The sequence below is a fragment of the Vombatus ursinus genome, unplaced genomic scaffold (assembly GCF_900497805.2).
Source record: "Vombatus ursinus unplaced genomic scaffold, bare-nosed wombat genome assembly UNPS02014845.1, whole genome shotgun sequence".
Taxonomy (NCBI): domain Eukaryota; kingdom Metazoa; phylum Chordata; class Mammalia; order Diprotodontia; family Vombatidae; genus Vombatus; species Vombatus ursinus.
Genome location: NW_020954623.1, coordinates 1,871,718 through 1,898,565, shown reverse-complemented (window position 1 = coordinate 1,898,565; position 26,848 = coordinate 1,871,718). Strand labels below are relative to the sequence as shown.

Sequence of the window (26,848 nt, the reverse complement as noted above, 5' to 3'; positions counted from 1 at the left end):
ACTTAGATTAGCCATCAATCAACAGCCATTTTTTGACTACCCTGTGCCAGGCATTGATCGTGCAGGTGCTGGTACTACAAAGACAGAAATGAAACTGCTCCTGTGTTCAACTGCCTGTGATCGCTTATCCTGGAAAAGAGCTGGACTCTGATACCTAACTGCCTGTGTGACCTTGGCCAAGCCACCTAACCTCCATCTAAAATCCCGTGATTCTGCTACCCTGAGACTACAGACAAGGCCACCTCTGTGTGACTTTGTTTAAAAAAACAACCCCCCCCCCCCCAAATAAAGACTAGCTCTCTTTTGTGGAGCTTACTGACAGCAAATTCTTGCAAAAGTGAACATTTAAGACTGGGATCTCTCATTCTTGAGAGGAGGGCTGAGGGCCAAGGCAATTGGTGCTTTCTTCCAACCTTTGGAAGATACTGTGTACAGTTATCCCTTCCACATCGTGACTTTTCCCACTGCGGTTTTGACATATCATGGGTTGGCATAAGAAATTAAATGGGGATTTGGGGGGGCGGAGTTTTGTGGAAGCCACAGGTGACACATGAAGGCCAGCAGACAACAAAGAAAAAGTTTAGAAATTCAGAAATACATAAAATCTATGTGCAGTATTGTATAATATCAACCTAAATTTTACACAAGTCACTGTAAACAGCCCATAGAAGAAAAAATTCAAACTTTCTCTGGTACAAAGGGAGGGCCAAAAATTTTAAGTGGATTTCCAAGGTCGCGGGGGTGCTGTGCTCCTATCACCTGTAATGTAGAAGGGATAACTGCGTATGATTTTTTGCATTTACTTATCTGCATACATGCTGTCCCCTAGCTCTCCCCTGAGTAGAATGTAATCTCCATGAGGACAGGAATGTTTTCATTTTAATCTCTAAATGCCCAAGACTTGGCAAAGAGGAGATATATCAGAAATAAATACTTACTAAGTTGAACTGAACTGAATCTGGGAATCTCTTTGACTCCACAAGTGAGACTGGCCCGCTAGGACTGGGGTGGAGATGGCAGAAAGAGGGAGGTCAGCCTCTGAAAGCGTCTCCCCTGGAGCCCCCATGCCAGGAGGCGGAGGCAGGTGGTGGCAGGCTCACCCAGGTCCTCGCAGAGCCAGCTGGTGACCTCTGCCCAGGAAGGAGCACGCGGCATCAGCACACAGGACCGCTGGGCTGCCCCAAGGGGGCTGTTCCCTCAGAGCAATGTCCCACTGACTAAGGCCATTGAGGCTCTCTCTCCTCTGCAGGGCTTTAAAAACAAGACAGAGACGGTGGAAGCACTGCCTCCGGCCAAGGCAGGGGAAAAAACTCCTATACAGAAGCCCACCCTAACGGCTTCCATGTGTATAATCACGAGCTAGGGCTTACCAGGGAAAGCCCATTTTACAGATGAGGACAGTGAGGGTCAGAGAGGGGAGGTGGTTACGCAGCCAGTCAATCTTGGAAGCAGGCTCTTTTCCCATGAGTTTTCCTGCTTCGAGATAGTCTGCACAGTTATTTGCATGTTGTATCCCCCATCAGACTGGGGGCTCCTTGAGGGCAGGCCTGTTGTTTGCCTTTCTTTGTATTCCCAGTCTGTGCCTGGCGCATAGTAGGTGCTTAATAACAAAGCACATTTACATTCCTAGCCTTCCGTTTGTTCTTCAAGAGTCTAGAACCAGAATGCAGATGCAACTTATTTTCCATGGGCCACGGACCATTGGCATGACCACGCAGGGACATTCTGGCTCACCACGTTCTGGAGCATCCAGAGGAGGGCAGCCAGAAAGGCCGATGTCTTGGGTCCGTACCGCATGTGGGAAACACAAGAGAAGGCTATGGGGGCTGGAGGACAGACAGACAGTATGAAGGGCTATCCTATCAAGAGGCATTAATGCGTCTTGCTGATTCTCAGAAGGCATGACCAGGAGAAATGGGGGGAAAATTTAGGCTCGAAGAAGGAAAAATTGCCAAGCCATCAGAGCCAGCCTGGGAGAATGGCGGACTCCTCCCTGGCAGGGAGGGGCTCAAACAGAGGCAGACTGCTCACATAGTAGAAGTCAGCCATGGTGGAGCAGGCGCCCTCAGGCTCTTCAGACCCCGGTCCATCCCCCTTCCCCTGATCCTGATCCCTTGGCTGGGAGCTCTGGGCAGCCCGAGCCAGGGATTTCCCCCATCCTTGCCCCTGAGAAGTCATTGTCTTGCTTGGAGGTTTAAAGCATTACATTTCCACCAGCTGTTTCTTCCCCACTTAATTTAAGTGCAGGGTTGCTACCTTGTTCTAATCAATAAACCTGCATCTGAAGGTTTAAAAACATTCCAGCTTCAGTAGGTAATATCTCAGCAAGGTCAAGCATCTTTACAAGCCTTCATTTAAGAGAGGGGAGAACAGGGATCGCTATCGAACGGAATCCTGCCAACGCGTCTCCGATGCCTGCAATTATCTGCCCTTTACATGGGCGACTTTTTTAGTGCTGGCAAAACTATCAGTAACAGAGAACCACATCCGTGTTCCTTTGTGGGACACCACAAGAAAGACGGAAAGGATGGCCTCGGACCCTCGGCTGCCTGGAGATTGGCTCGAGTAGCATAAGAGATTTAGGAAAGCAAGTCAGCAAACAGAAAACTTGCTCAAGGAAATTCTCTCTGTCACACACACACACACACACACACACACACACACACACACACACACACTCTCTCACATAAAGACACACACCACCGAAGCCTCCTCTGGCTTAACTAGACCAGCAGCCCTGGGCGGCCAGACCTGGAGCGATGCTGGCCTCTGCCTGGCCTGGCTGCAGGGCAGACAGAGGCACTAACACCCCACTGGGCAATCGGGCCGGCAGACCATCGGTCTTGGGCCAGTTTGGTTTCATTTTCCTGGGAATGAGCTGCAGGTAGGAGGGAAGAGGGGCTGCGCCTTCTAGGCCCACAATGGCCCAGGGAAGTGATTGAGAGATGATTAACCCCCTTTCTGGGCTGTACGAGATGGATTTTTAATTTTAAAGGGCTCTGTCTCTAGTGAGAACCCCAGGTAATGATGTTATTCTCCTTCCTAGTTATCATCTGAAGGCCTTCCAGGACTCACACGGCCTTCCACTGGAAGGCACACAGTACAATGCGCCTGCCTTCCAGGACACAGTGGGAAAATTAATTAATTCACACTGAAAACGGTATTTCCCAGAACTCCTTTGGCAGGGTTTTCATTAGAGGCCTTTTTTGAAATCAGGGGTTCAACCTACAGATACCAAAATAAAAGAATGGAAAGGCTTTGTGAGGCTCCATAATGGAAGGAGTAAAAACCTCCCTTCTAGCTGGCAGGTTAAGGGGGGAAATCAGCAGCTTTTACTGCTGTCATGCAATTGGGTTTCATAGCCACAAGCTAATAGCTGTGACCAAGGAATTATTAAAGTGTTAAATATTTCATTCAAAAAGGAACATTATAGTCACTTTAAAAGGAAAACTCAGAAGCCATTTTTAAAAAATATTGTCATCTTGAAGACAGCTTTATCTAGGACATTCTGGAAGCCCCATTTATTTGTACCATGGGTTGGATTCCCACTTAGGGCTGGAAAAAGCCTGGTCAGGTTTCTTAATGGAGCCAGGGTCCCTTGCCACCCAAGATGCCCACTCTTGTTGCTGGCCCCAAAGAAAGTTACTCGAGGGCCTTTTAAGTGCTGGAGAAAGTCAAACAAAGACAAATCCAGACCAGCTCTGGATTCCAGGTTCTCTCTGTTGTGGGAGCTGTGCTGCAACTGGATGAGAGGAAGGGCTGGCTTCAGCAGAGGGCTGCCCACCCCCCAGTTCCACCTAGAGCAAAGGCCCAGGGGCTACAGAGAGCCTGTCCAGCCCATGGGTGGGTGGGCTTCGAGATGCACACTCTCCATCAGAAATGAGAATACAGCCTTTTGTGGGGATCAATCCAGGGCTAGAATCCTCTTAAAAAAAAAAAACTCATAAAAAAAGTGACTGCTTTTGGCAAAAATCACACTTTTATTATTCTAACTGATTTGCTCATTACCTACAAGCAGATCAGTGAAACAAAGAAGCTAAAACTCTTTCATATGCTAATTCCAGAAAAGTTTGGCTGTGTTAAGAGGAAAAAAGTTTAAATGATCTTTTATCACGAAAGCAACATTAACCATTGGTTCTCTTCAAGAAAATAGCCTCTTTAAGTGAACATTGCTAGGGCAAAAAACCAGATTCTAAAATGTTAGTTCACACCAAGAATCCCACAAAGAAGGAGTAGTTTAGCACAGTGCTTGGCACACAGTAGGTGCTTAATAACTATTTAGTGATTATTGATGGACTGATAGCCAGAAATAAGACCCAGTGGGTATGAGGGGATGTAACTGATAAATGATTGTAACAGACTCGCACCCCAAGCCCTTTTTAACGGATTTTTAAAATTTTTAGTCTTTGTCATTACCTGTTGTTTTCCCATTACCCCAATTTCTGAACATATCCCTCCTGTGAGCCAGGCTTTGCAAAAAAAATAAATAAAAGCGAGCCAAACAAAAAAAGCAACTTGGCACAACTAAACAGTACATCCCCTGCGTCTAACGTTCCACACCCACAGCCCACCACTCCCACCATTTTCTCAGGGACCAAGCTTGGTCACTGGCAATAACAGCTTTTCTCTCTTCTTTTCTTTATCATTCTTGCTCTTTCCAATTCCATTGTTTTCCCCGCTTTGTTCACTTTGCATAGAGGTTTCCCCATATTGGTCTGTATGCAACCTTTCTTAGAGGCTACCATTCCATCCCATCCATGGACCACAGCGTATTGAGTCTTTCTGTAATTTGTTTCTGGGCTTAGGGGACAGAGTGCCTGCTGATCTTGGAATGGACAAGACCTGATCTCAGTTTCTTTAACTGCAAAATGAGGATAAGACTAGCAACCCCTCCCCCCTCCCCAAAGACATATGGAGGACCAAACGAGATAACGTCCACAAGCACTCTGCAAACCTCCAAGTCTTAGAAGTGTCGGTCTTTGGCTTTCATGGTGTTAATGTTACTAGAAAATGGTAGGAAGAAAGTAAATAATGCAAATGCTGATACATTGAACCGTTGGGAAATGAGGGGTTAGGTTCTTGTGATCATCAAAAATGGAAATCTTTCACTAGAAATGGCTGAAAATAAACTTTTCTGCCCACAATTCTTTATAACAAAATATTGAGTCTGACAATATGCACTTTTCCTAATGCAGTAACCATCAAATAACCCATAAAATGTAGCACACAAAATAAAAATGTTAACACATAAAACATTTTTTCTTGCTAGTAATTCCCTAGAATTCTGTGACCTTTTGTGGTGACATCTCAATTAATAAAAAATAAACAAACATTGATTTCAGGCAATATTCACTCTTCATACACATGACATCTACAAAACCATAAATATGGTAGAGCAAATATGATTCTTAGAACTCAAACATTTTTAACCTGAATCTCACCTTCCACCCATATGCTATACTATGGTAAATCCCTCTACCTTGGACGCATTGCAGTCAGAAGATGCTGAGACTGGCGAGGTCTAGACATCCCTTCCACCACTCTGTCCTTCATGCCTGGTGGAAGGTGTTGTAGCACATGAGGTATGCGCCAACCTGATCAGATCAGTGGGGGTATAACTGCCACAGGAAGTTTGAGTTATAAAAGCAAACAATGAAAATATGCAATGAGCTCTTTACCTTGGGTGGGTGTACAAGACCAGGGAAGCACCTAGTGGGACAGCAGCGGCTCCACAAACTTGTGTGCACCATGCTGTATGGTCGCAGGCGGGCGAGGCCACCAACACAAAAGTGATCGTAAGGTTACTAATAAAATCATGTGAATGCTTGAAGTTGCCAAAGTTAAATGCAAGGACGTTGAGGACTGACTGTATGACCACCAGTTATTATTATTAATTATTGCCGCATACACTCGCATGTTCCTTTCTGCAGACATTTTGAGGACGAATATCTGGACCGCGGGTCAGAAGGTAATATTAAATTTTGGCCCACGAAGTTTCACATTCAGTTCTTCTCTTTCAGAAACAATGTAAATACAATTAAAAAGGGGGTTTGGGGCAAGCAGAAGAAATAGGAAAATGCCCTTTAATATATTTCTTATCACTTTGTTAAAGAGCATAAAGATATTTACTGGATTTTACATACTAAGTAACTGAATGAGGGTGTAGAAAAAAAGGCAGAAATCCAATTTGGTGTGTGCTAAGGGAGGGCAGCTGTGTCGCCAACCTTCCCTGACAGGAGTTGAGGAAAGAGCAGACCAAGGACAGTGTGCTGGGTTGGGAGCCAGCAGACCCACCACGTGCTACGTGTGGGGGTTCGGGCGAGGCCAATCTGTTCTCTGCTTGGGCTTCACCTGCCTCCCCTCTAAAATTGGGGCACAGGGAATCCTTCCAGCTCCAGACCCTGCGATTCTATGGAGAGATCCTGTCCCTCTGGCCACATTTTAAATTCACATCCTTTACTGTGCGTTGGTTTTGACCACAAACAAAAAAGAAATCATAAGAAGAACAGTAAGAACACCAGTAATAGCCAGCACTGAGGCAGAACGTCTCTTGTTCCACCCTCACAATGGCTGTGCTCTTCAGTTCCTCACCCCATCGGGTTTTTTCTTGGCAAAGATCCTGGAGCCATTTGACATTTCCTTCCCCAGCTTGTTTTACAGACGAGGAAACTGAGGCAAACAAGGTGCAGTGACTAGCCCAGGGTCACATAGCCAGGAACTGTCTGAGGTCAGATCTGAACTCAGGAAGATGAGTCCTCCTCACTCCAGACCCAGTGCTCTATCCACCTAGCTGCTCATAGTTGTGTTGGGGAGACGCTATTATCAGCCCCATAGTACAGATGAGGAAACTGAGGCAAACAGAGATTAAGTTACTTATCTGGGGTCATATGGCTAGCCAATAAACATCAGAGGCATGATCTGAGCCCAGGTCTCCTTGACTCCAGGTTCTGTGAGGCGTCCACTGTGCCACTCAGCTGCCCTGTGATGGAGGGCTCCGGAGATTTTTCCCTCCTAAAGACTGGCTTTTGATCAGTCACTCACGGATGGATTAATTAATTTATTTGTTAATTAAACAGGCACTTCTAAAGTGCCTATTCAGTGCAAGCAAGTGCTAATGGCTGGAGAAAGGAAAGCGCCTGCCCTCCAGGAACTTCTGTTCTCCCGGGGGCAGCTACTCTGGGTGGCTAGGAGTGACCAAGGGCACCCACAGGCAGCCTGGGAGCAGCAGGTGGGGAAGGCTCTGGGGAGCGGGCACCGATGTCGGTCAGGCTGCCCCAGAAGAGGAGGGACAGAGCCCGGGCAATCAGGCGCCAGCAATGGGCACAGAGGGACGGGCATCAGGAACGCCACAGTCAGCAGCTGCTTTGTGGACCACGAAACGCTGACACTTGGGCTCAATTTAGAGCCACGTGATCTAGGAGGATGACACACTGATTGGTCTTCACATTTTTTTTCCCCATCTATAAAACCCATTTTTTAAAAATTTCAGAAAACTAAAATGTGCTGAAAATAAAATTAGGCTAAGACAACTGTTTTCAAGCTGGCATCGGCTCCTTCCCCATCTTCCATCTTGAAGGCACCTCTCCTTCCCACCGTCAGAGAAGACGTCCCACCCCCTCCAAACTCATGGCCTAATGCGCCTCGCCCAGATGGGGTGCTCCCATGCTTTCTGTAACCCCCCTTCTTCACAATGCCCCACAAACCGGGGTTCTGAGACAAACCAAGGTTCCCAGCAGCTCCAAGCAAAACAGCCATGCAGGGAGTGCCAATTAATTCTGCATCAGCATTTTTATGATGCCTCCCTCCTCCTTGTCGCCATAAAATGGGCAAACCTGGTCTCTGTCCAGTCAATAATTGAGCTAAATTAAAACAACCAGTACCTACTCATGCTCGGATGGGGCCGGTCCCAAGCTCGGCCCCTGGGACCGGGTGGTGGGAAGACGGTGGGTGTGAGCAGGAACCTGGCGGGGAGGCTGGACCCAGGGACTACCAGCCTGCAGTACAAAGCCAAAGAAGAGAGGGCTGTGGAGCCAGCCAGGAGCAAGAGAGCCAGTGTAGACGGGCTCCCATCTTTGGACCCCCCACCAACGAAGGCTCAGCAGAAGAAGGCCCAGGAAGCCCGAGCTGCACAGTTTCCCACATAGCCATGAGTAAGGGGAGACAGGTGGGCTTCCTCCCTATTACTGGTGGCCCAGCCTCTGAAGGAAATGCCCCAGCCCCATGGCCACTTTCTCGCTCTCTGGGTCTGGCTGACCTCTGGGGTCTCTCCACTGCTTTCCTAAGAACTCACAACATATGGCAATTCACCTGAACAGACGCCCCTGCTCTGCTCCCGGGGAGGGCAGCTGCAAGGGCCTCATTAGGCACTCTTCTCCGAGGCAGCCTGCCCCCCAAAAGCCCCCAGCCCCACCAGTCCCTGCCGGCTCCGACTTCTCTGTCTGGTACAGGGCTTCTTCACCCAGGCCCTGTGTACGTTTAAAAAAAAACAAACTGGTAATAAAAACTGATAAAAAATTGATGGGCTGTATCTCGCTATATCTGGTTTCCTTTGCAATAGAAAATATTTTAATCTACTCATTGAAAGACACAATTCTGAGAAGGGGGTTGTTAGTGTTTGTCAGAGAAATGGCCCGAGGGGTCAAGGATACATGCACATACGCACACGTGCACACACAGCCTTGTGAAACATCTGTGTATCTCTTCTGTGCTGCCAATCTCATCGAACACACACCTAGAAGGCACCTCATGTAGCTCAACCCCCTCACGTACAATGACTTGTCCAAGGTCACAGTGAGAGGGAGGACCGGAACCTGCCTCTTTTGACTCCAAACCAGCGTTCTTCCCACTGCACCACACATCCCGGGAGTGCACGATGTCTCCACATGCAGGAACCTCAACAGCGCAGCCAACAGGTAGCCATGTGGCCGGGCTCACGGGATGATGGCTGTGTCTGAGGAAGGGCCAAAGCCCGGAGCCGCGTAGACAACATGGCGCGCTTACACAAACGGCCTCTCCTGAGAGTCCTCCGCCTCCCTAGCGGCGAGACTCTGAGATGGACCAGGCCAAGAGGCGAATCCAGGCCAAGTTCCCTGTTGGTCTCTCTTTCCTCCCACTGCTCAAGGACGATGCCCGTCAAATGGGACACCATTTGGAAGAGGTCAAAGTCAAGAGGAAAAATGGGTGACACAGCCCAGGGAGAACCGGAGGGCCAATGATCCCTGGTTATATGGAGCCCAAAGAGTTTAACAACCCTTTGAGGCAGACAGGGCAAGAATGATCACCTCCATTTTGCAGATGGGGAAGCGGAGGTTCAAAGAGGAAAGATCTCTCTGCACAGCCAGCCAGAAGCTGAATCCGTGTCTTCGGACTCCAGGCACTCCTCTCTCACTGTTACACTACAGTGAGGTGAGACAGAGGGAGGTGCGGACAGTGCTACAGAGAGACACGCCCAGGACTGGCTGGGGGGTCCTCCAGGGTCATCCCTTCTCTAAATGCTATCATCCCAAGTACTTTCAGGAGGTCACAACTGCGGCTCGGGCAAAGGGCAACAGTTTGGGCCTGCTGGGCAAACATGTGCCGAGGCGGTTTTGCAGATTCATGGCTCCCTTGCCCGGCAGTGACATGCTCCAGCACTTACATTCAGCCCCCGCTTCCAGTAGGTTTAAACAATGGCTTCGCAAGCCAATTCAACAATGAAACCAGCCCTTGTGACAAAGAGCAAAGCCTGATGTCTCCATTCCCTTTTCAAGCTTTATTTCCTAAAAGTTTGCAGAAGCAATCTGACCACCACAGAAAAAGCGTAATTGAGGAAATTCCATTTCTAAATTCAACAAAGCTCTACTTTCCTTGAATCTAAAACATTAGGAAAAAGTGGTTTCTTAGGGAGATTTCCAAGCTAGTATAGGTGCTGTAAATTACTAGTACTTGTGAAAATGATAATTATGCAAAAGTCAGTCTCTCTCACATTTTCTCAAACTATTTCTGTTGCCATAAGTAACTTTTATAGTGAACAGATCTTGACAAAGGTTTTTTTTAAAGGAAAAATAACAGTGGAAAAATGCTTTTAGGTTGACATCACCTCTAAGTACCTTAGCATATTGCACTTAGGTAATAGCTTCTCCATTCATCAATTTAGAAACTTTTAATATACTGTCTGTGGCAACTCTGAGAGAGACAATTTAGCGAATGCTGAAAAAACACAACCTGGTTATCTAATGGAATGTGACTGTCACCTAGCGTGCTTCTGGGAGGGGCTAACTGGCCAATCACAAGCCTCACTCCCTGTGCCATCAGCCAAAAGACAGTTCATGTGAACAATCAGCTTACTGAAAAATTTACTGCCATTCAGATGTGTTCCTATTGGAACTTTGAAGCCGGCGAATGTCAAGAGTTGAACTGCATCATTTGTACAGCCTGGGCCAAGAATGAGGTGAGTGTGAGCCCAAACTGACACGCCCACTCGGAGCAGGCGGAGAGGATGGATCCTTGAGCCAGGGGGCTGAGCTGGTGCTCTGGCACGGGAGAAGTAAAAAGGGAGGCTGAATCAGTCAGAGCCAGAACAGAATTCTGCATGGGATCTACCGCGAGGGCTCCTTGAGGCACACGTTACACATGAAACACCACAGAACTTGGAGCGGACCTACCTTGCTGGAAGATGGGATGATGGAAGGCAGGCAGAGGGAGATCTTCCACGGTCTCTGGAGCGTGGAAATAGGCCGCTAGCCAGGCAGCGCACTCGTCCAATGCCGCGGTCGTTTCCTCTGGGCCCTTGAGTCCTTCCCCAGAAAAGGAGGCCTGGCGGCTGCTGCTACTGCTGCAAAGAGAATAAGGTTCCTTCAAAGCACTGACCCAGTGCAGAAATAAACAGCAAAGAGGTGCTGGGGGCCAAAGGAAGAAAGCTCACCCTACCTCTGTCGGGCCTTGCTCAGGTAGTGATGGTGAGCGGTAGGAGTGCTGATCAGCAATGACAATTCGAGGGAACACACATCTCTTTCTCTCTTTGTGTATATGTACATGCATAAGTATATATGTATTTGTGTGTCTGTGTGTATATGTATGTGTGTGTACAGATGTGTGCGTACGTGTGTATCTATGTATATGTGTGTGTGTACATATACACATACATACACAATCACTTTAAGGTCAGCAAAGTGCTTGACAAATACTATCTCACCTGATCCTCACAGCAGCCCTGGGAGACAGGTGCTATTATCACCCCCATTCTGGATGAGGAAACTGAATCTGGAAAAGGCCAGGTGACCTGCCCAGGGTCACACGGCCAGTAAATGGCAGACTCAGGCCTGGCCGTGCTATCACACCACATCTTTCCACGAGTAACATCGCAAACCCACAGAGCGGGCCAGGGACCAAGCATGGTGCTGGGGCCCTGACCTTGGGGCAGAGAACTGGCTCTGGAGGCCAAGAGACTGAGAGTCCAAAGAGGCCTCCACGATCCTCTTGCCCAGCTCCTTCATTTTGCAGGTGAGGAAGCAGATGGCCCACTGAGGCGGGCTGACTTGCCCGGGGTCAGGCGGGGGTGGGAGGCAGAGGGGTCTCAGCCTTTACAGCCTTGGCATTAGACTGTGCTTCTCTAAATCCCCAGCACACAGCACAGAGCCTGGGCACACAGCAGTCGCTTAATAAATGCTTGCTGCGGGTGGATCACAGTCAAACAAGATGAATCTGCTGGACTGGAGGACGATTCTCAGCGCCGGAAGGGGCTCCAGAGGCTGAAGGAGAAGCCCCTTTATAACGCTTCTGACAAGCATCTGTGTGCCACAGTACAAAGGGTGCTGGCTCGATTTGGAGTGGCAGGCCCTGGGTTCAAATCTCATCTTTGCTATTTAATGCATGTGTGGCTTTGGGTAAGTCATTTCCCTTCCGTGACCCCAGGGCCAGTCACCTGCTGGAAGACCCCCAAGGACAAGGGGGCCTCTCACCTCCAGTCAGCCCCTTCCTCTGTGGGAGAGAGATGCCTTCCCCAGGAGGAAGCCACGTCCACCCAACAACTTCTGTGTCAAGTGTCACGAGTGAGAAGAGTTCATCTTTCTCGAGGGCTTCCAGATTCCCAGCAGCTCCATGGCAAAGGGATGGTGTTGTTCATGCCAATTTTACAGGTGAGGAACCCAAGGTTCAAGGTGACCTTGGGAATTGAACCCAAGGCTCCTGACCCGGAGCACTTCAGAGGAGAAAGGGACCCCAATGTTGGGTCAGTCCAAGCCTTGGTTTTAACAGAGTTACTGTCCTTTTTCTACCGTCTCTCTATGCTCTGTGTCTGTGTCTGTGTCTGTGTCTGTCTCTCCCTGTCCCCGCCCCTTCTGCATCATTAGAGGGAAGTATTTAGTTTGGGGTTTTTTTGTTTGTTTTTTTTTCCTGTTTTTACTTAGGTGATTGGGGTTAAGGGACTTGCCCAGGGTCACACAGCTAGTAACTGTCTGAGGCTGGATTTGAACTCTGGTCCTCCTGACTCCAAGGCCAGAGCTCTATTCACTGCGCCACCTAGCTGCCCCTCGCATCATAAGAGGGAATATCCCGATGGATGAGATCTCAGATCAGGTGGCGCTGTGTCACAGCGTCCATGTCTGTCCATGCACACGTCTGCGGGTGCTGCCAGCCCTCGTGATAATAGGACAACCCCTCCAGGCGTGGAGTTCTGCAGCGCGTCTGTCCCCAACAGCCCATGTATGTTTTCTAGGATGCTAAGCCATTCCGTGACCTGTCCAGGGACACACGGCTGGTTTGTGCTGAGGAACCTGGGTCCTCCTGCCTCCAAGGCAGACCCTCTCACTGAGGGACTCAGAGACCCTGGAGAGATTTCAGGGTCTGTGAACTTGCACAGAAGATAATGACATCTCTGTTTTCACTAACCGTTGGTTTCTTCAGCAATCCTACATGTTGTATTCTATGCATTTAAATGCCTTATTCTGAGAAAGGGCCCAGAAAGCTTCACCGGACTTCCCGAGGGGGTCGGGGGGGTCGGTCAATAAGCATCAAGTGCCTCCTATGTGCCAGGCACTGTGGTAAGATACAAAGACCAAGGACCCCTGCTCTAGACGGAGGCAGTGCACGGCGGGCGGCGTAGGTCCTCGGACCAAGGCTCTGCCACTTTCTAGCTATGGAGCCCTTGGGGAAGTGCCTTCTCTCTCTTGGCCTCAGCTTCCCCCTCTGTAAAAGGAGAGAGCTGCACCGGATCTGCTACAACAGTCTTTCACTACTAGCGTCTATAAATGTAACCCCGACCTTATTTCTCATGAGGTCAAGGCCCAGCCTCCATCTTCCTGCAAGGCGTGGCCATCAACTTCAGCCTGAAATGTCCTCCAACCTGGCTCCTGGCCTCACTTTTCTGTCAATGGCATCTTCAGTCATTCACCCTCAAGACCCAGGAGCCATCTTGAATTCTCTCACCTTGACTTTCCATAGCCAACCAATGAGCAAGACTTGCTCCATCTCTCGTCCTTCCTATTGGCTTCCCACTGCCATGACCCACGTCGTGCTTGACGGACCGCAATAGTTTAACTGGTGTCATCTCCCTGTCCCAGCCATTCTGTACAACTCCTCTCCCCCAATTAGGAGTTCTCTCTCAATCTGTCACTCTACTGCTCAAAAACCTTCCATGGCTCCCTACCACCTATAAGATGAAGTCCAAACTGCTCTGCCTGGTATTCAAAGCTCTCTGTAACGTGGTCCCAATCTACCTTGCCAAGCATCTCCCACCACTCCTCAGTACATATCCTCTTCTCGATCCAGCCTGATCTGGTCAGTGCCTCTGAATCGGTCTTCACACGATGTTCCCCAGCACCTTCTCTCAAACCATCCTTCACCCGGCTGGAATGACCTTCCACGTGCCAGGTACTGGGCTGGGCTTTAGGCATACGATGACAAAGAATAAAACAATCCCTACTCTCAAGGAGCTTACATCCTAATTGGAAAGACAAGCACACATACATTTCTATGAATAAATATAACTATAAAATGAATAAACGCAAACATATGCACAAGATATAAAGATACAGAATAGGAGGCAGCTTGGGAGGGAGGGCGGGGCAGATTTCTCTATCCATCATGGAGAACTGATTTCAGGTGAGTTCCCAGCCCTCAGGACTAGAGCACAGAGTAAGGTAGGATCAAGGGTGCACCTTCAAATTCAACAGGCGTTATTAAAGTGTCCACAGAGTGCCTGGGGTCACCGCCACAGATACTCGCCTCCTTAGGTGGCTTACAGACACCGCACACCCGCCAGCCACGGGCCAATCCCTCCAGGTGGGTGCGATGGCTGGGAAGGCGCCCAGTGTGCAGACAAGGAGGGCTGAGCTCACAGAGCTAACAGGAGAGCAAGGGTCACTGCATTCTTTGCCCCGTTGCCCCTAGCAGGCGCTTCACCACAGGAAGGACGATAGCGGGCATTTACACGCTGCTTTTCACTATTATCTCATTACATCCTCACCACAACCCTGGGAGGCAGCTGCTCTTATTAAACCCATTTTAGAGATGAAGAGGGGGTGGCTAGAGGGAGACACAGAGCACCAGGCCTGGAGGCAGGAAGCCTCATCTTCCTGAGTTCAAATCTGGCCTCAGACACTTACTGACTGTGTGATTCTGGGCAAGTCACTTCACCCTGTGTGCCTCAGTTTCCTCATCTGTCAAATGGGCTGGAGAAGGAAACAGCAAACTACTCCAGTGTCTTTGCCAAGAAGACCCCAGATGGGGCCATGAAAAGTTGGAAATAACTGAACAACCCATACAAAGAAACTGAGGCAAACACGGCCCCTGGTCCCCCTCTCTGTGCCCCAGTCACACCACCACCTCAGAGGGAGCCTGAGGCTGGTTGTAGCCCAGCAACCCCGAACGGGCACGTGTCCCCCCAGAGTCCATTCGGAGGCTCCAAGCCCCCCCTTCAGCCAGGGAGATGCTGGTGCCTCAGTGGAACAGACACCTTCCTTTCCAGTCTCCCTCCGCCCTGCGGCTGCATTTGAACTCAGAGATCAATGCCCAGCTCCAGAAGAAGCCTGCACCTGGTTCCCTTCCCTCAGCTAGCCAAATACGCAACGTATTCATTCAATTAAAGAAATGGTTCTCGAGTGCCTCCTCCATCCGGGCCCTGCTGTGCCGGAGACAGAGCTCAGGGAAAAGGTGGGGAAGGGGCTACCAGGCCCCTGAGGGGGAGGGGGCAAGGCTAAGAAGAGCTGGGTAAATCGCTGACCTCTCAGAAACTCAGCTTCCTCCTACATAAACTGGGAATAAAAATGCACCATCTGCAGGAGGTCAGGAGAAAGATCCTTCTCCAGCTCTCCAGGCAGTGGGCAAACACGGGTTAATGGCCTGGGATCCTCCCAGGAGTCCTGTAAGGACAGCTCCCCAGGGGCCTCATGTCCTCCTGAACACGTCTGGGGCTCCAAGAGCCTTTCCTTACAGCCAAGAGGCCCGAGTCTCCCCACACCGAGGCCGAGCTCAAGCAAGGGATGGCAGCTGGGGCTTTGCTTCGGGTGGGCCTAGAACATGGGGCTCTCGCGGTCACGCCTGACAGCTGGGAGCAAGAGCTCGGGCAGGACACTCCCCCGTCGCGGGCTCTGCCCACCCAGCTCTCCTCCCCGCCAGGCTCGGCCCCTCGGCTATGCCAGGAGAGTCGAGTCGGGGCTCTGAGCCTGGGGTCCGGCCTCACCCCTCCTCTCCACTACACTTGTCTTACAGAGGGCTGCCGGCCTCAGAACCACACTCCTTGTGCTCGGGGACGGTTCCACTCCGTGCACGCGGATCTCCGGCATGGAGCACAGGTCTGGAAGCAAAGCAGGCAAGGGAGGGAATGAGCATTTATTAAGCACCTACCACATGCCAGGCACTCCAAGCACTTTATGCAGATTACCTCACAACAACCCTGTGAGGTGGTATTCCTGGGATCCTCATTTTACAGTGGAGGAAATTGAGATAAGCAAAGGTCTAATGACCTTGCCCCAGGCTGCCCAATTATAGCATAACTCTATCTGGTCTGGGGTTGGATTTGAACTCGGGTCTTCCTGATCTCAGGCCCAACCCTCTATTCATGGCACCCCCTTGCTGGGGCTTAAAAAGTGTTTGTTGACAGCTGGCTAGGTGTGGCTCTGCAAAAGTGGCTTCCTTTCTAGGTTCTGAAAACGTGCCATCTAACGCCCGTCCAGATGCCGGGAGGTCGGGCTTTCCCTGCAGATCTTTAGATTGGGAGCTCCTTGAGGGCAGGGACCATCTTCTGCATCTTTCTGTATCCCCAGTCTTAGCACAGTGCCAGGCACACAGGAGGTCCCCAATGAATGCCTTTCTCCTGAGAACGGGAGAGGCAGAATTCTTGTTCTTGACCCAGAAAACCAGGGATGGTTTCCCCTCACCCGAAAGGTGGCATTTCAAAGTCCGGCTAAGGAAAGCCCTCTTAGGAGGGGACTTTGTCTCACTCATATGACGACACGCACCAAGCAACCAAACCGCCACCAACAGTCACCAGAAGCACGTCACAAAACCAGTGACGTTTACCCAAGGCTTTCAAATCTGTGCCAATCCACTGCAGACACTGGCCAAGGAGATGCCGTGCTGTGGGGAGGCAAGGCAGGTAACAGACCGCACGCTGCTGCCTGCCTCTGCAGGCTTTTCTCTCTCTAGACCCAGTCCCTGGCACACAGTAGGTGTGCTTGCCAACTGACTCAAGAACCACATTTCACAGATGCTCACCCTCATCTACCCAGGTGCTAGAGCCCTACTTTACCTGTAATCCACATTTCCTTTTCCATGAACACAGAGCTGTCCCTGATGAGGCGCAAGCACATTGAGGGTAGGAATGCTTGCTTTTCTCTTTGTTCCCGGTGCCTAGGACACGGTGGGAGGTGCTTAGGAAATGCTCCTTACAGAAAAGAATCGGGGAGAGGCTGGTGGTATTATGGTTGTGCAGGGAGGGCTGGGAGTGGAACCCTCCCTTTCACTAGCTCTACGTACCCACTGCCCACTCTGCCCCCTCTTGACAACCACCACGCAGCTAGCCTCAAAGCCTTCCGTTATCTCTCCCCCCAAATGCCGGCATCACTGAGGGTTCCCTGGGAAGACCTTCTGGACAATGTCAACGGAAAGGAATCCTGGACCCAAGGAGCCCTGGAGCCGGCAGAGGAACGGGTACTTAGGCCCTACGCACAACGCACAACGTACCGTCATCACCGACATCCGGCCTGACACAGCTAACAATCCAGCCCAGGGGGCAGCCTCCTGCGAAAGCGAGGCGCTATTCTGCCCTCCCAGAGGGCAGACGATGACAGTTTCTCCTTCTTCTTTGCTGCCAAGTGAATTAAAATGTGACCCGTGTTTCTTAGCATTTCCCACTCTTAAAAGAATATCTGAAGAATTTTTATAGTAGCAAAATTCATCTTAAATTGATTTTTTATGCTTGTGCTAAAGATCTCAACCTCTGATTTACTCTGTAGTTCTTTTTTAACTCTTTCTCTATTGGTATTAGATAACTATTCACGGGTGAAATGTAATTAAACAGCTTTGATTCTGAAGCCAGGATTTATGATACTACATTTAAAATGAATGACATTAAACACACACATAAAACCAGATTTTTAAAGCCATGACACAAATTTCCATTTCTACAATAAAATGAAATTTATTCCCCACTTCCCTCCTCCCCCCCCTCAGCCGAGTTTGACTCTTCCTTGAAATAACTCTGGTGTGTGTCTGCACGGCCTCACTGGGGCTGTGCTGAGGAGGGGGAGTTTCCATCGCCCTCCTTCTCTGGCTGAGGGAGGCCAGAGCCCAGACCCCTGTTAGCGTCCTGACAATGGGTTACTGAGATATCACCTCTTTGGTTGTTCCTCTTCCATTCTCAAAGACGACCGATGCCATCACGATGTCGGGGTCGGGGAACATGCTTGGCTGTGGCTCATCAGTCCAATGTGAGACTGGAAGGCTCTACCATGGGCTGGCACAAATAGTCCATCAGAACATTTGGAAGGGAGATGGCTCTACATCTGAGCATCTCACGTTTCCTTTGAGCTACTGTGATTCTGCTTTGTCCAAAGAGCCTTCATTGATTCCGGCATGTCGGGTCTCCCAATCGATGCTAAAGTTCTTCAGAGAGACCCTGAGGGTGTCCTTGTCTTGCTTCTTCTGGCCTCCATGTGGGCATCTGCCTTCTTTGAGCTCTCCATAAAATAGTCTTAAAATAAGCAAACATATGTTTGGCATTCAAACAGTGTGGCCAGCCCACTGGTGTTGTGCTCTCCACGGTAGAGTTTGAATGCTTGGCAGTTCAGCTCCAGAAAGGACCTCTGTATCTGGTACCTCATCATGCCAGGTGAGCTTCAGAATCTTCCTAAGGCAATTCAAGTGGAAACGATTCAGTTTTTTGGCATGGCGCCTCCCAAGTGTTGGTGGAAAAGAGTGTGTGTGGGTGTGGAGGGCTTGGCAGAGGGAAGGAAGGAACTACTTACTGATGACCTCATCTGTGTCACTGATAATCAATACTTATGAGACCTGGGGCTAATCATTTTCTCTCCCTGGGTCTCCTAGACTAAGGAAGAACCTTGATTCCCTTCCTTTACAGAGAAGGAAACTGAGGCACAGAGAGACAGGAAGTGTTTTGCCCGTGGTCAGACAGCGGGTTAAGTATGAGAAGTGAGATTTGGACTCTGGTCTTCCTGACTCCAAGGCTATGGTGCCCACACCATCTCATGCTGCCTCGGTTTTCTGATTCGTACAAAGTGGGGTTTGGTTGGAGGCCATTTACATAGGGATTCAATGTTTGCAAAGGCTTCTCATGGGAGCCTCAAGGTAAAGCTGTTAGGGCGCTGGGGAGGGCATTGTATTAGCTTCATTTTGCTGATGAGGAAGAAGCTTTACCTGAAATTACCTTCTAACCATTTTGCATTGACTTCCTTTTTGTTTTTATGAGTGGCAATGTAGTAAATGCATAGAAAAGTGGCCTCAGGACAGCAAGACCTGGGTTTGATGACCCCGGGCAAGTCTTTTCAACTCAGTCAATGCCCCAGGAGACTCACTGACTACAAACTGTAGAGAAGTTGATGGTCTGCACTGGTCAGAGAAAGCCCTCACTAGAGGATCCCTCCCTCTGATCATATAACAGCAATGATTAAATGACACATGTATACAGTGCTCTGCTCCAAGCAGTTCTGTGTAGCAGGTGGTAGAGTCAAGTCAGTAAGCACTGATTAAGCACCTACTGAGTGCTGGGGATAGATACCAGGGGAGGCAAAAACATGGGTGCGGCTCTCTGGGAGCTCACATTCACAACAACCATGTACAAACAAGACACAGATGGAATGAACAGGAGGACATTTCAGAGGGAAGGAGCCAACGTGAAGAGGTTGGACAGGCTTCTTGCAGAACGGGGGATTTTAGCTGAAACCCACCAGTCCTCAGGTGGGTTTGGGGAGCCACCCTCTCAGTAATGAGAGTGCAGGTTCCAGCAGCAGCCAGGAAGCTGCCTAATGTTCACACACATTGGGCCTGCTTCAAGGCTGGCAAGCCACGAGTTCCTTCTCCGCTAGAATGGGAGCTCCTTGAGGATAGGAACATTTTAGTAAGTGCCTATTGACTGGACACAACGATCTCACTGATCATCACCGCCATCCGTGTTATTGGTACCCATGCACAAAATAAGGCACACTGCAGGTAAGCCTGGTTGAAGCCTTCAACAAAAAGTAGGGCCTTGTAGATTACTGGTCACAGGGAAAACTGGGTGTTTTATGGTAACCAAAAACCGAAAGAAAAATGACAATTTTGGTTCCACAGAATTTAAAACTTTTTGCACAAACAAAACCAATGCAGTTAAAACTAGAAGAAAAGCAGGTAAATGGGGAAAAATTTTTTTGCAGCAAGTTTCTCTGGTAAGTGTGTTATTTCTAAGACATACAGGGAATCAACTCAAATTTACAAGAATAAGAGCCATTCCTCAGTTGATAAATATTCAAAGGACAAAAATTTAAGAGGAAATTTAAGCTATCTATAGACATAAGAAAAAAAATTCTCAAAATCTCTAATAATTAAGAGAAATACAAATTAAAATAATTCTAGGGGTTCCACCTCATAGGCATTAGATTGGTGAAATTGACAAAAAGGAAAATGACACATGCTGGGGGGGTTGTGGGAGACAGGCACGTGAGTGCACTGCTGGTGGAGCTGGGAGGAGGTCTGGCATTCTGGAAGCATGCCCCCAAAGCCAGTAAACTGCGCAGACCCTTTTACCCGGCAGTGCCAACACAAAGTCTTTACCCCAGTAAGATTAAAGAAAGAGGAAGAGGAGCTGTGTGTGTGTGTGTGTGTGTACACACAGAGAACCTTTTACGTACAAACACATATTTTGTAGCAGCGAGGAACTAGAAGCGGGGGAAAGCCATCGCGTGGGGAACGTGTGCGTGATTGTGACAGAATGCCACTGTGCTGTAAGATACGATGACAGGGGTGGTTTCAGAGAAACCCCGGAAGACCCGTACGACTTGATGCAGAGGGAACAGTGATAGTAACAAGACCACTGGAAAGACAACCACCCAAATTCTGTCCGGTGATGACCGACAAGGATTCCAGAAGACTCAGAGTGAAACCTGTGCCCACCTCCTGACCAGCAGGTGAGGGCCTCGGGGAGCACATCGAGGCATATTGCTTCGGACTTGCCCAATGCAAGCATTTCTTTTGCTTGACTGCATACGTTTGTGACAAGGTTTTGTGAGGGAGGCATGGGAGGGGGAGAATGGCAATTAAACTAAAATTTAATTTAAAAGTTAAAAAAAACAAAACACATAGGTTTCTGATTTATATCTTCTTTCAAAAAACATGCAAGTACTGGCCATCCCAGGGAGTCTTCAGAAGCAAACAGGCAAATGGGAGCTGGGATTCAGGGGTGGCTGGAGGCCGGGTGTGGGTGTGTCAAAGAACCGCATGAAACTTCTGCCAAGTTTTCAAAATGTTTCCTCATCATGAAAAGCAGGCCTAAGCCATTTCTCTTGCCACATTTGGGGGTGGAATGTCCCGTGGTTAACCGTATTTCAAATTTATAGTTTGATTTAAAGTTTCCCGAGGTACATCTTTTGTTCAACTCAAACTAGGTGAACAGCAGTGATTTTAACCAAGGGTCCGGAAAGAAACCAGATGGGTGCTTTATCGAGGTCTTGCAGGCACTCCCCGAAGCATGTAGTTATTGGAGGCCAACTGAGTACAGGGGCCACTGTACGAGGCCCGTGAAATTCATCAGAGCAGACACGACAGGACCTGCCCTCATGGAGTTTATATTCCGAGGCTGTAACTGAACACACGCAGCCCAGAACTTTCACGAGAGAACGAGAAAGAAAAGACCTGCCTTAGTTCTGATCGATGAAAGACACCTCATTCTACTTTATCTGATCCCCACTGTTCCATTAGCACGTACTCAGAGACACAGTGTCGTCTGGGTCGTCCAATGGAATCAGCCCAGCCTTGGCTCTGCCCTTCAAGCTTGGGAAGGGCCCTCGTGCTCTGTGGACCTCTGTTCCTACGACCCCAGGGTCACAGAAAGAGAGTATCAGGGAGGCCCGTGTCACAACACCGAGTATGTGGAGGGCAGGAGGGTGCAGGAAGCCCAGGAACAGAGAGGCAGCCAGGTTACGAAGGCCAAGTACCAGGCAAGGAAAAGAACTCCCTAAGGTGGAGCAGAACGGGCACTGGGCCTGCAGGAGTCCAATCCTACGCTGGACCTTCACTAGCTGTGCGATGCCCGTGCCTCGGTCTCCTCCCCTGAACAACGTGGGGGACAGATTCCTCGGCTCCCACGTCCCTGCAGCTCCACGTCTAGGATTCCCTGGTTCCGTTCTTTCAGAGGTGGGATCGCTGGGTTCCGCGCAGACGCCTCTCTATCCCACGAACAGCGTTGTGGGCAAACGTCTGGGGCTGGGGGCTGCGAGAGCGCTTGGCAGCCACGTATCATCTACAACCTGATTTCTGAATGAATTCTGATTCTCCAACTCCACTCAATGGTGTGAAGTCCTTCTGAAGGGAGAAAACATGCCAAAAGTTCTTTATAAACTACTCACATCTGATTAGCTGCATTAGCTACACCCAGAGGAGATTGTGCGACGTCCAACATGGAGAGGCCTACGTTCTAACCCTCCCTTCTGATGACCCCAGTAAATCCCCGACTGCTCTCCCTTGACAGGATGGAGTTTTAGCGCTGTGCTCTGGGAACACGGGCTGATAACAACATGGGGTCACCCAAGAACACAGTTCTGAAGACATCGCTCATTTTACTGACACCAAATTCATTTTGAACTTGGCAGTGAGAGGAGACTTGGCCTTCTCAGCGGCCGGGAAATGAGCTTTGTGAGAGAAGAACCCTTAGACACCCCTGGACAAGCTTACTAGGGGAGGAGAGGCCAGGGTGAGGACGCAGAGAAGGCAGAGGGGGCTGGCAAGGTGCAAGACCCTACTAAGGGGAGGAATGTTTCTCCATCTTGGGGCCAATAGAGACAACCTGGCCCAGTGGCCGACCAGCTGGTGGGACAGGCACAATGGGAGAAGGAAGATGTCAGCCCAAGGACTGGAGAGCTACAACAGGCTAGGAGAGGCCAGGCCTCTGAAGGGGTACTTCGTCAACGATGTGCGCAACAGTGTGCCAACGGCATTGCTACTCTTTAATCCTAACACACAGTTGTGTGCGTGTGTGCACGTGCGTGAGTGCATGCAAGCTTGAACGTGGGTACTTTTCACTGATTTCCCCCCTCGATTTAATTAGATATTCATACAGAAAACGAGATTCTTTTCTTCCCAGGATTGCTTTGAAGAAAATACATGGTGGTTATCCTCCATCAATGAACAGTCTGTCCCTCATTGACATGAAGCAGCTGAACCAGGACACAAGCTCGTTTCCTGGGCAAGAGTTCTTAGTAGTGAAGAGAAAACCAAATGTCAGGGACTGCTTCTCACGCTTGTGTCTCTGCCCCAGAGCCTGAAGGCAGCTGCCCTTGGCCCCAGGAGGGCTGGAGGAGAAGGACCACAGAGTAGACTGCAGGTTTCCTCTCTAAATCCTCAGGCTGGATTCCACAGTTTCTTCTAATCCAACGAGATGTTTGAAAAGTGCCTTGCTCAGTGTGTGGCACACAGGAGGTACTTAGATGCTTGATCCTTCCTCCCTTCCCTTTTCTTAAGCTACCACCTGTAGTAGGTGCTCAATGAACGCACACTCCTTCCCTTTCTGTGCCTTTCTCTCCTTTCCCTTAAGCACATAGTAGAGGCTTAATAAATGCATGTCTTTTCTCTCCCTTCCCTTGAGCACACAGTAGAGGCTTAGTGAATGCATGTCCCTTTCTCTCCCTTCCCTTGAGCACACAGTAGGTACTTAATGCCTGTTCCTTCCCTTCCTATCTCTTCTCTTCCTTGTAGCTCCAGCATTCTGTGATGTCGTTGCCCTGAGAAGAAGGGGAGAATCTATTCACCCAGTTTGCGTATAGCTTAAAATCATTCTGGGCAGCCTTGGTTCGGTCCCTTATTCACGGCCGTCTAATCCCCGCCCTCTCCCATGCATCGGGGTCCCAGGGCCCCGCGTCCCAGTGTCCTCACTCGCACCCACCCCCCTGGGTGGGAAATCCTGGTAAGCACAGCCGGAGTCAGGTTGGGAAAGGTTTCAAGCTGGATCCCAACGGTAACGGGGGTCACGGGAGTTTACTGGGCAGTGGTGGGGGGAGGGGCAGGACCCCACTTCAGGAAACCCCGTTGGCAGAGGCTCAGAGGGTGGGCCAGGGCAGGGAGATCGCGCCGGATGCAACTGCCCAATTTCGGAGGAAAGGGGATGAAGTCCCTGCTGATCTCGGTGGCCCTGCGAGTGGGACGGAGGGGAGGGCCGCACAGACGCTGAGGAGAAAGGATCGATGACACCTGCCGCCTGCTCTCCCATTAGAACATAAGCTCCCTGAAGGCCAAGTCTGTGCTAATTTCTTTTCTCCTGTGTATTCTCAGTCCTTGGCACGGGGCCTGGCACATGACAGATGCTTGTTGGTTGGGCCATTGGTAACATGGGGTCAGGGTTGGAGTTGGGATTGGCTTTGAAATCCAGTGCTTTTTTTCTGCTCAATCTTTGAGCTTCTTAAGGGTGGGCCATCGAGTGAATTTCATGGCCATGTACCGAGAAGCTGCCAGTCCTTGGGCAGAATTTACTAGGAACCCATTCTTTCACGGTCCAGATGATTGAGCAGCCCCCAACTCTCACCCACCCAAATCGATATCATCGAAAATACACACTGACTGCCATCTTCTCCTTCTCTTAGTCACCAGTTTGTAGAAAAGGCTGAATTTCTCTTATCAGTAAAAATTCAAGTGCCCCCCCCCGCAAAAGGCAGCCAAAAAGACAGTCCCTTCACTTAACAGCCTGAAATTCTTAAAATAAATAAATGAAAGCAAACAAACCAAACTGTAAGGCTGATTTGTCTCCCTCTGAATGTTCAAATCATTAAAAAGAAAAGTATATTTCATCAACACCTTAACATATCATTAAGACAGTCTTCTGTTTGATAGATGAAGATAAAAACACCCCAAAACTGCAGATGAATTATGTGGTCCCTAATGACTCCAAAACAATTACCGGATGCAGAGCAATCTCGTTAAATTTTATTCAAAAGCTTACTCCACTTGTGTTTTCTCTTATTTTTCTATCAATGAAACCCAAGAGGTTTCAGCCCAATTCATTATGTATGAGACCCAACTTCCAGCGCTTGACTGTTGATTAATAGGAAAGTTTGCTGTGCGTACACTTGCAACATTAGACGCATACAATATGCTAACTTATTCTTTCACCGAAGCTAATTATTTACAAGAATGACTACTTCAGACTACAATTTATTAAATGCATGCATCCAGTCTCGATCAGGCCCCCAAAGACAGTCTGGAATAAAGACCTTCTGCTTGATGTGACAACTTGGAGAAACATACTTATTAATATTGGAGATGCGCGAATCAAGAGTTCAAATAGCCGCCTTCCGTCTGGGGCGTGTTTGCTCTTCACCCCTGGCTTCGGAAGCCGTGAGGCTCTGGGAAGCGAATGCAGGCGAGAGGGGCCCTCCTCTCCCCGGCTTAACTCAGCTGCTTCCCAATCAAAGGCTAGCTGTTGATTAGTAATAACAGAGTTTTTAAAGGCACACTGGCTAACCTAAGCAGGGCATCCCCAAATGCCCACACTCTAAAGCCTGCCGTGGCTAAGCCTGACACGAGCCCTTGCCATGGAGCGTCTGCACGAGTCGGTCCCTTCTCAGGAGCCCTCCCACACTGCAGCACGCTTCACCTGGAAGGCGGCTCTTGGTCCTCCGTCCCAGGAATTCTCTTTCCCAATGGACCTTTGTGGATGGGTGACTCCGCATCAATCAGCATCTCATTCTGGCCCCTAGAAGCCTGTGCTGTGGGGCTGTGGGTCAGGGTGGGAGCGTCTGCAGGCTTTGGCAGGCTCCTGGATGCCTGGATGGGCCCACGGGCTGACTCTCTGAGCTGCAGAAGAGTTCCATGAGGATTTCAATTGAACCCCAGCCTCTGAAGGGCTCGGCCTTGTGGGGGCCAGGCGGGAGGGGGCTCTGGCCGGCCCAGCCTTTGTCTGCCTCCCCCCTCTGCTGGGGGGACAGGTTACAGCCAACTCTGGAGAGGTGTGCCAAGAACCGGGCTCCTTGTTACACATGACAAGAGAAGGAAAATCAATGTTCAGGCCCCAAAGACGGGACGGCTGGTGCAGCCGGTCAGTCATTAAATGCAAGTGACTGCACAGTGGCACCGCGGCTGTCTCAGAACGCTCACGGACAACAAAGGGGCCTGATCTTCAAACGAGGGGCTGTTCAGAGATGGGGACAGATGGACGGGGCCACGGCAGGCAAGCTCTCGCCACAAGGAGTGAGCTTTCAGAAGCTGGATAAAGCAGAGGGGAGTGGGACAGCCTGAAAGGACGGGCTCCCCAAAGCAGTCAGGGGATCTCCACAGAGCCCTATGTCAAGACTTCCCCCAGCAATGGGCGCTGGGGATTTCTCCATAAAAAACCTCATTCTAGTTACACACAGGGCATCTGTACACCACATACAAAGTAGGTGGGGTGTGGCCTGGAACGTTCTAGAGAAATGACTGATTACACTTTAAAGTCAGGGAGCATCTAGCCCACCTTAGCAGTGCTTGGCACACCAGAAGTCCATCCAGCCATCCACGCATGGCTTTCAAAAGAAGAAACAGAGGATCAATCGGAGCTGGCAAAACAAGATAAAAATCATAACAATCAGAGAAGGACAAATTACACCCCCGGCCCAAGGACCACGTCCTGAACTCACAGAGCCAGCAAAGATGCTAAAAGACGAGCGAGCCCACTGTTGGGAATGGGGGGCGAGCAAACCATGGCCTGTCTGCAAAAAGGCCCCATGACTGTGCAGGCCGACGTGGAACCTCGCAAAGAAAAAGAAAAGGGGACACATATCTTGCTGTTCTCTGGCCCAGAGATCCCACCTCCTGGGGGGAATGGGTGTGTGTGTGTGTGTGTGTGTGTGTGTGTGTGCATGTGTATGTCTGAGAAGGTGCGTGAATGAGTGTGAGAATCTGTATTTGTATGAGTGAATGTGAGTGTGAGTGAGAATGTGGGTGTGTGAGTGAATGAGTATGTAACAATGTGTGTGTAGGCAAGTGTGAGAATGTGAGTGCGACTCTAAGTGTGTGGGAATCTGTAAATATGTGTATGAGTGAGTGTGAGCCTAAGAATGTGTGTGTATGTGTGTGAATGTGAGTATGAGTGTGAGTGAGAATGTGTGTGTGTGAGTGAATGAGTACATATGAGAACGAGTGTGAGAATGTGCGTGAGAATCTGTGAGTATGTGTGTGAGAATGTGAGAATGTGTGT

The 26,848-nt window shown here is 49.6% G+C and overlaps 1 protein-coding gene across 1 annotated transcript in view; it reads right to left on the bottom strand.

The window, feature by feature from the left end:
- MGMT (O-6-methylguanine-DNA methyltransferase) overlaps positions 1-26,848 on the bottom strand; it is a 274,354-nt gene that overhangs the window by 54,115 nt on the left and 193,391 nt on the right. The window contains exon 4 of the mRNA XM_027840510.1: positions 10,644-10,813. Within this exon, the coding sequence (XP_027696311.1) occupies positions 10,644-10,813 (170 nt within the window). The remainder of the gene's footprint in view (positions 1-10,643; positions 10,814-26,848) is intronic.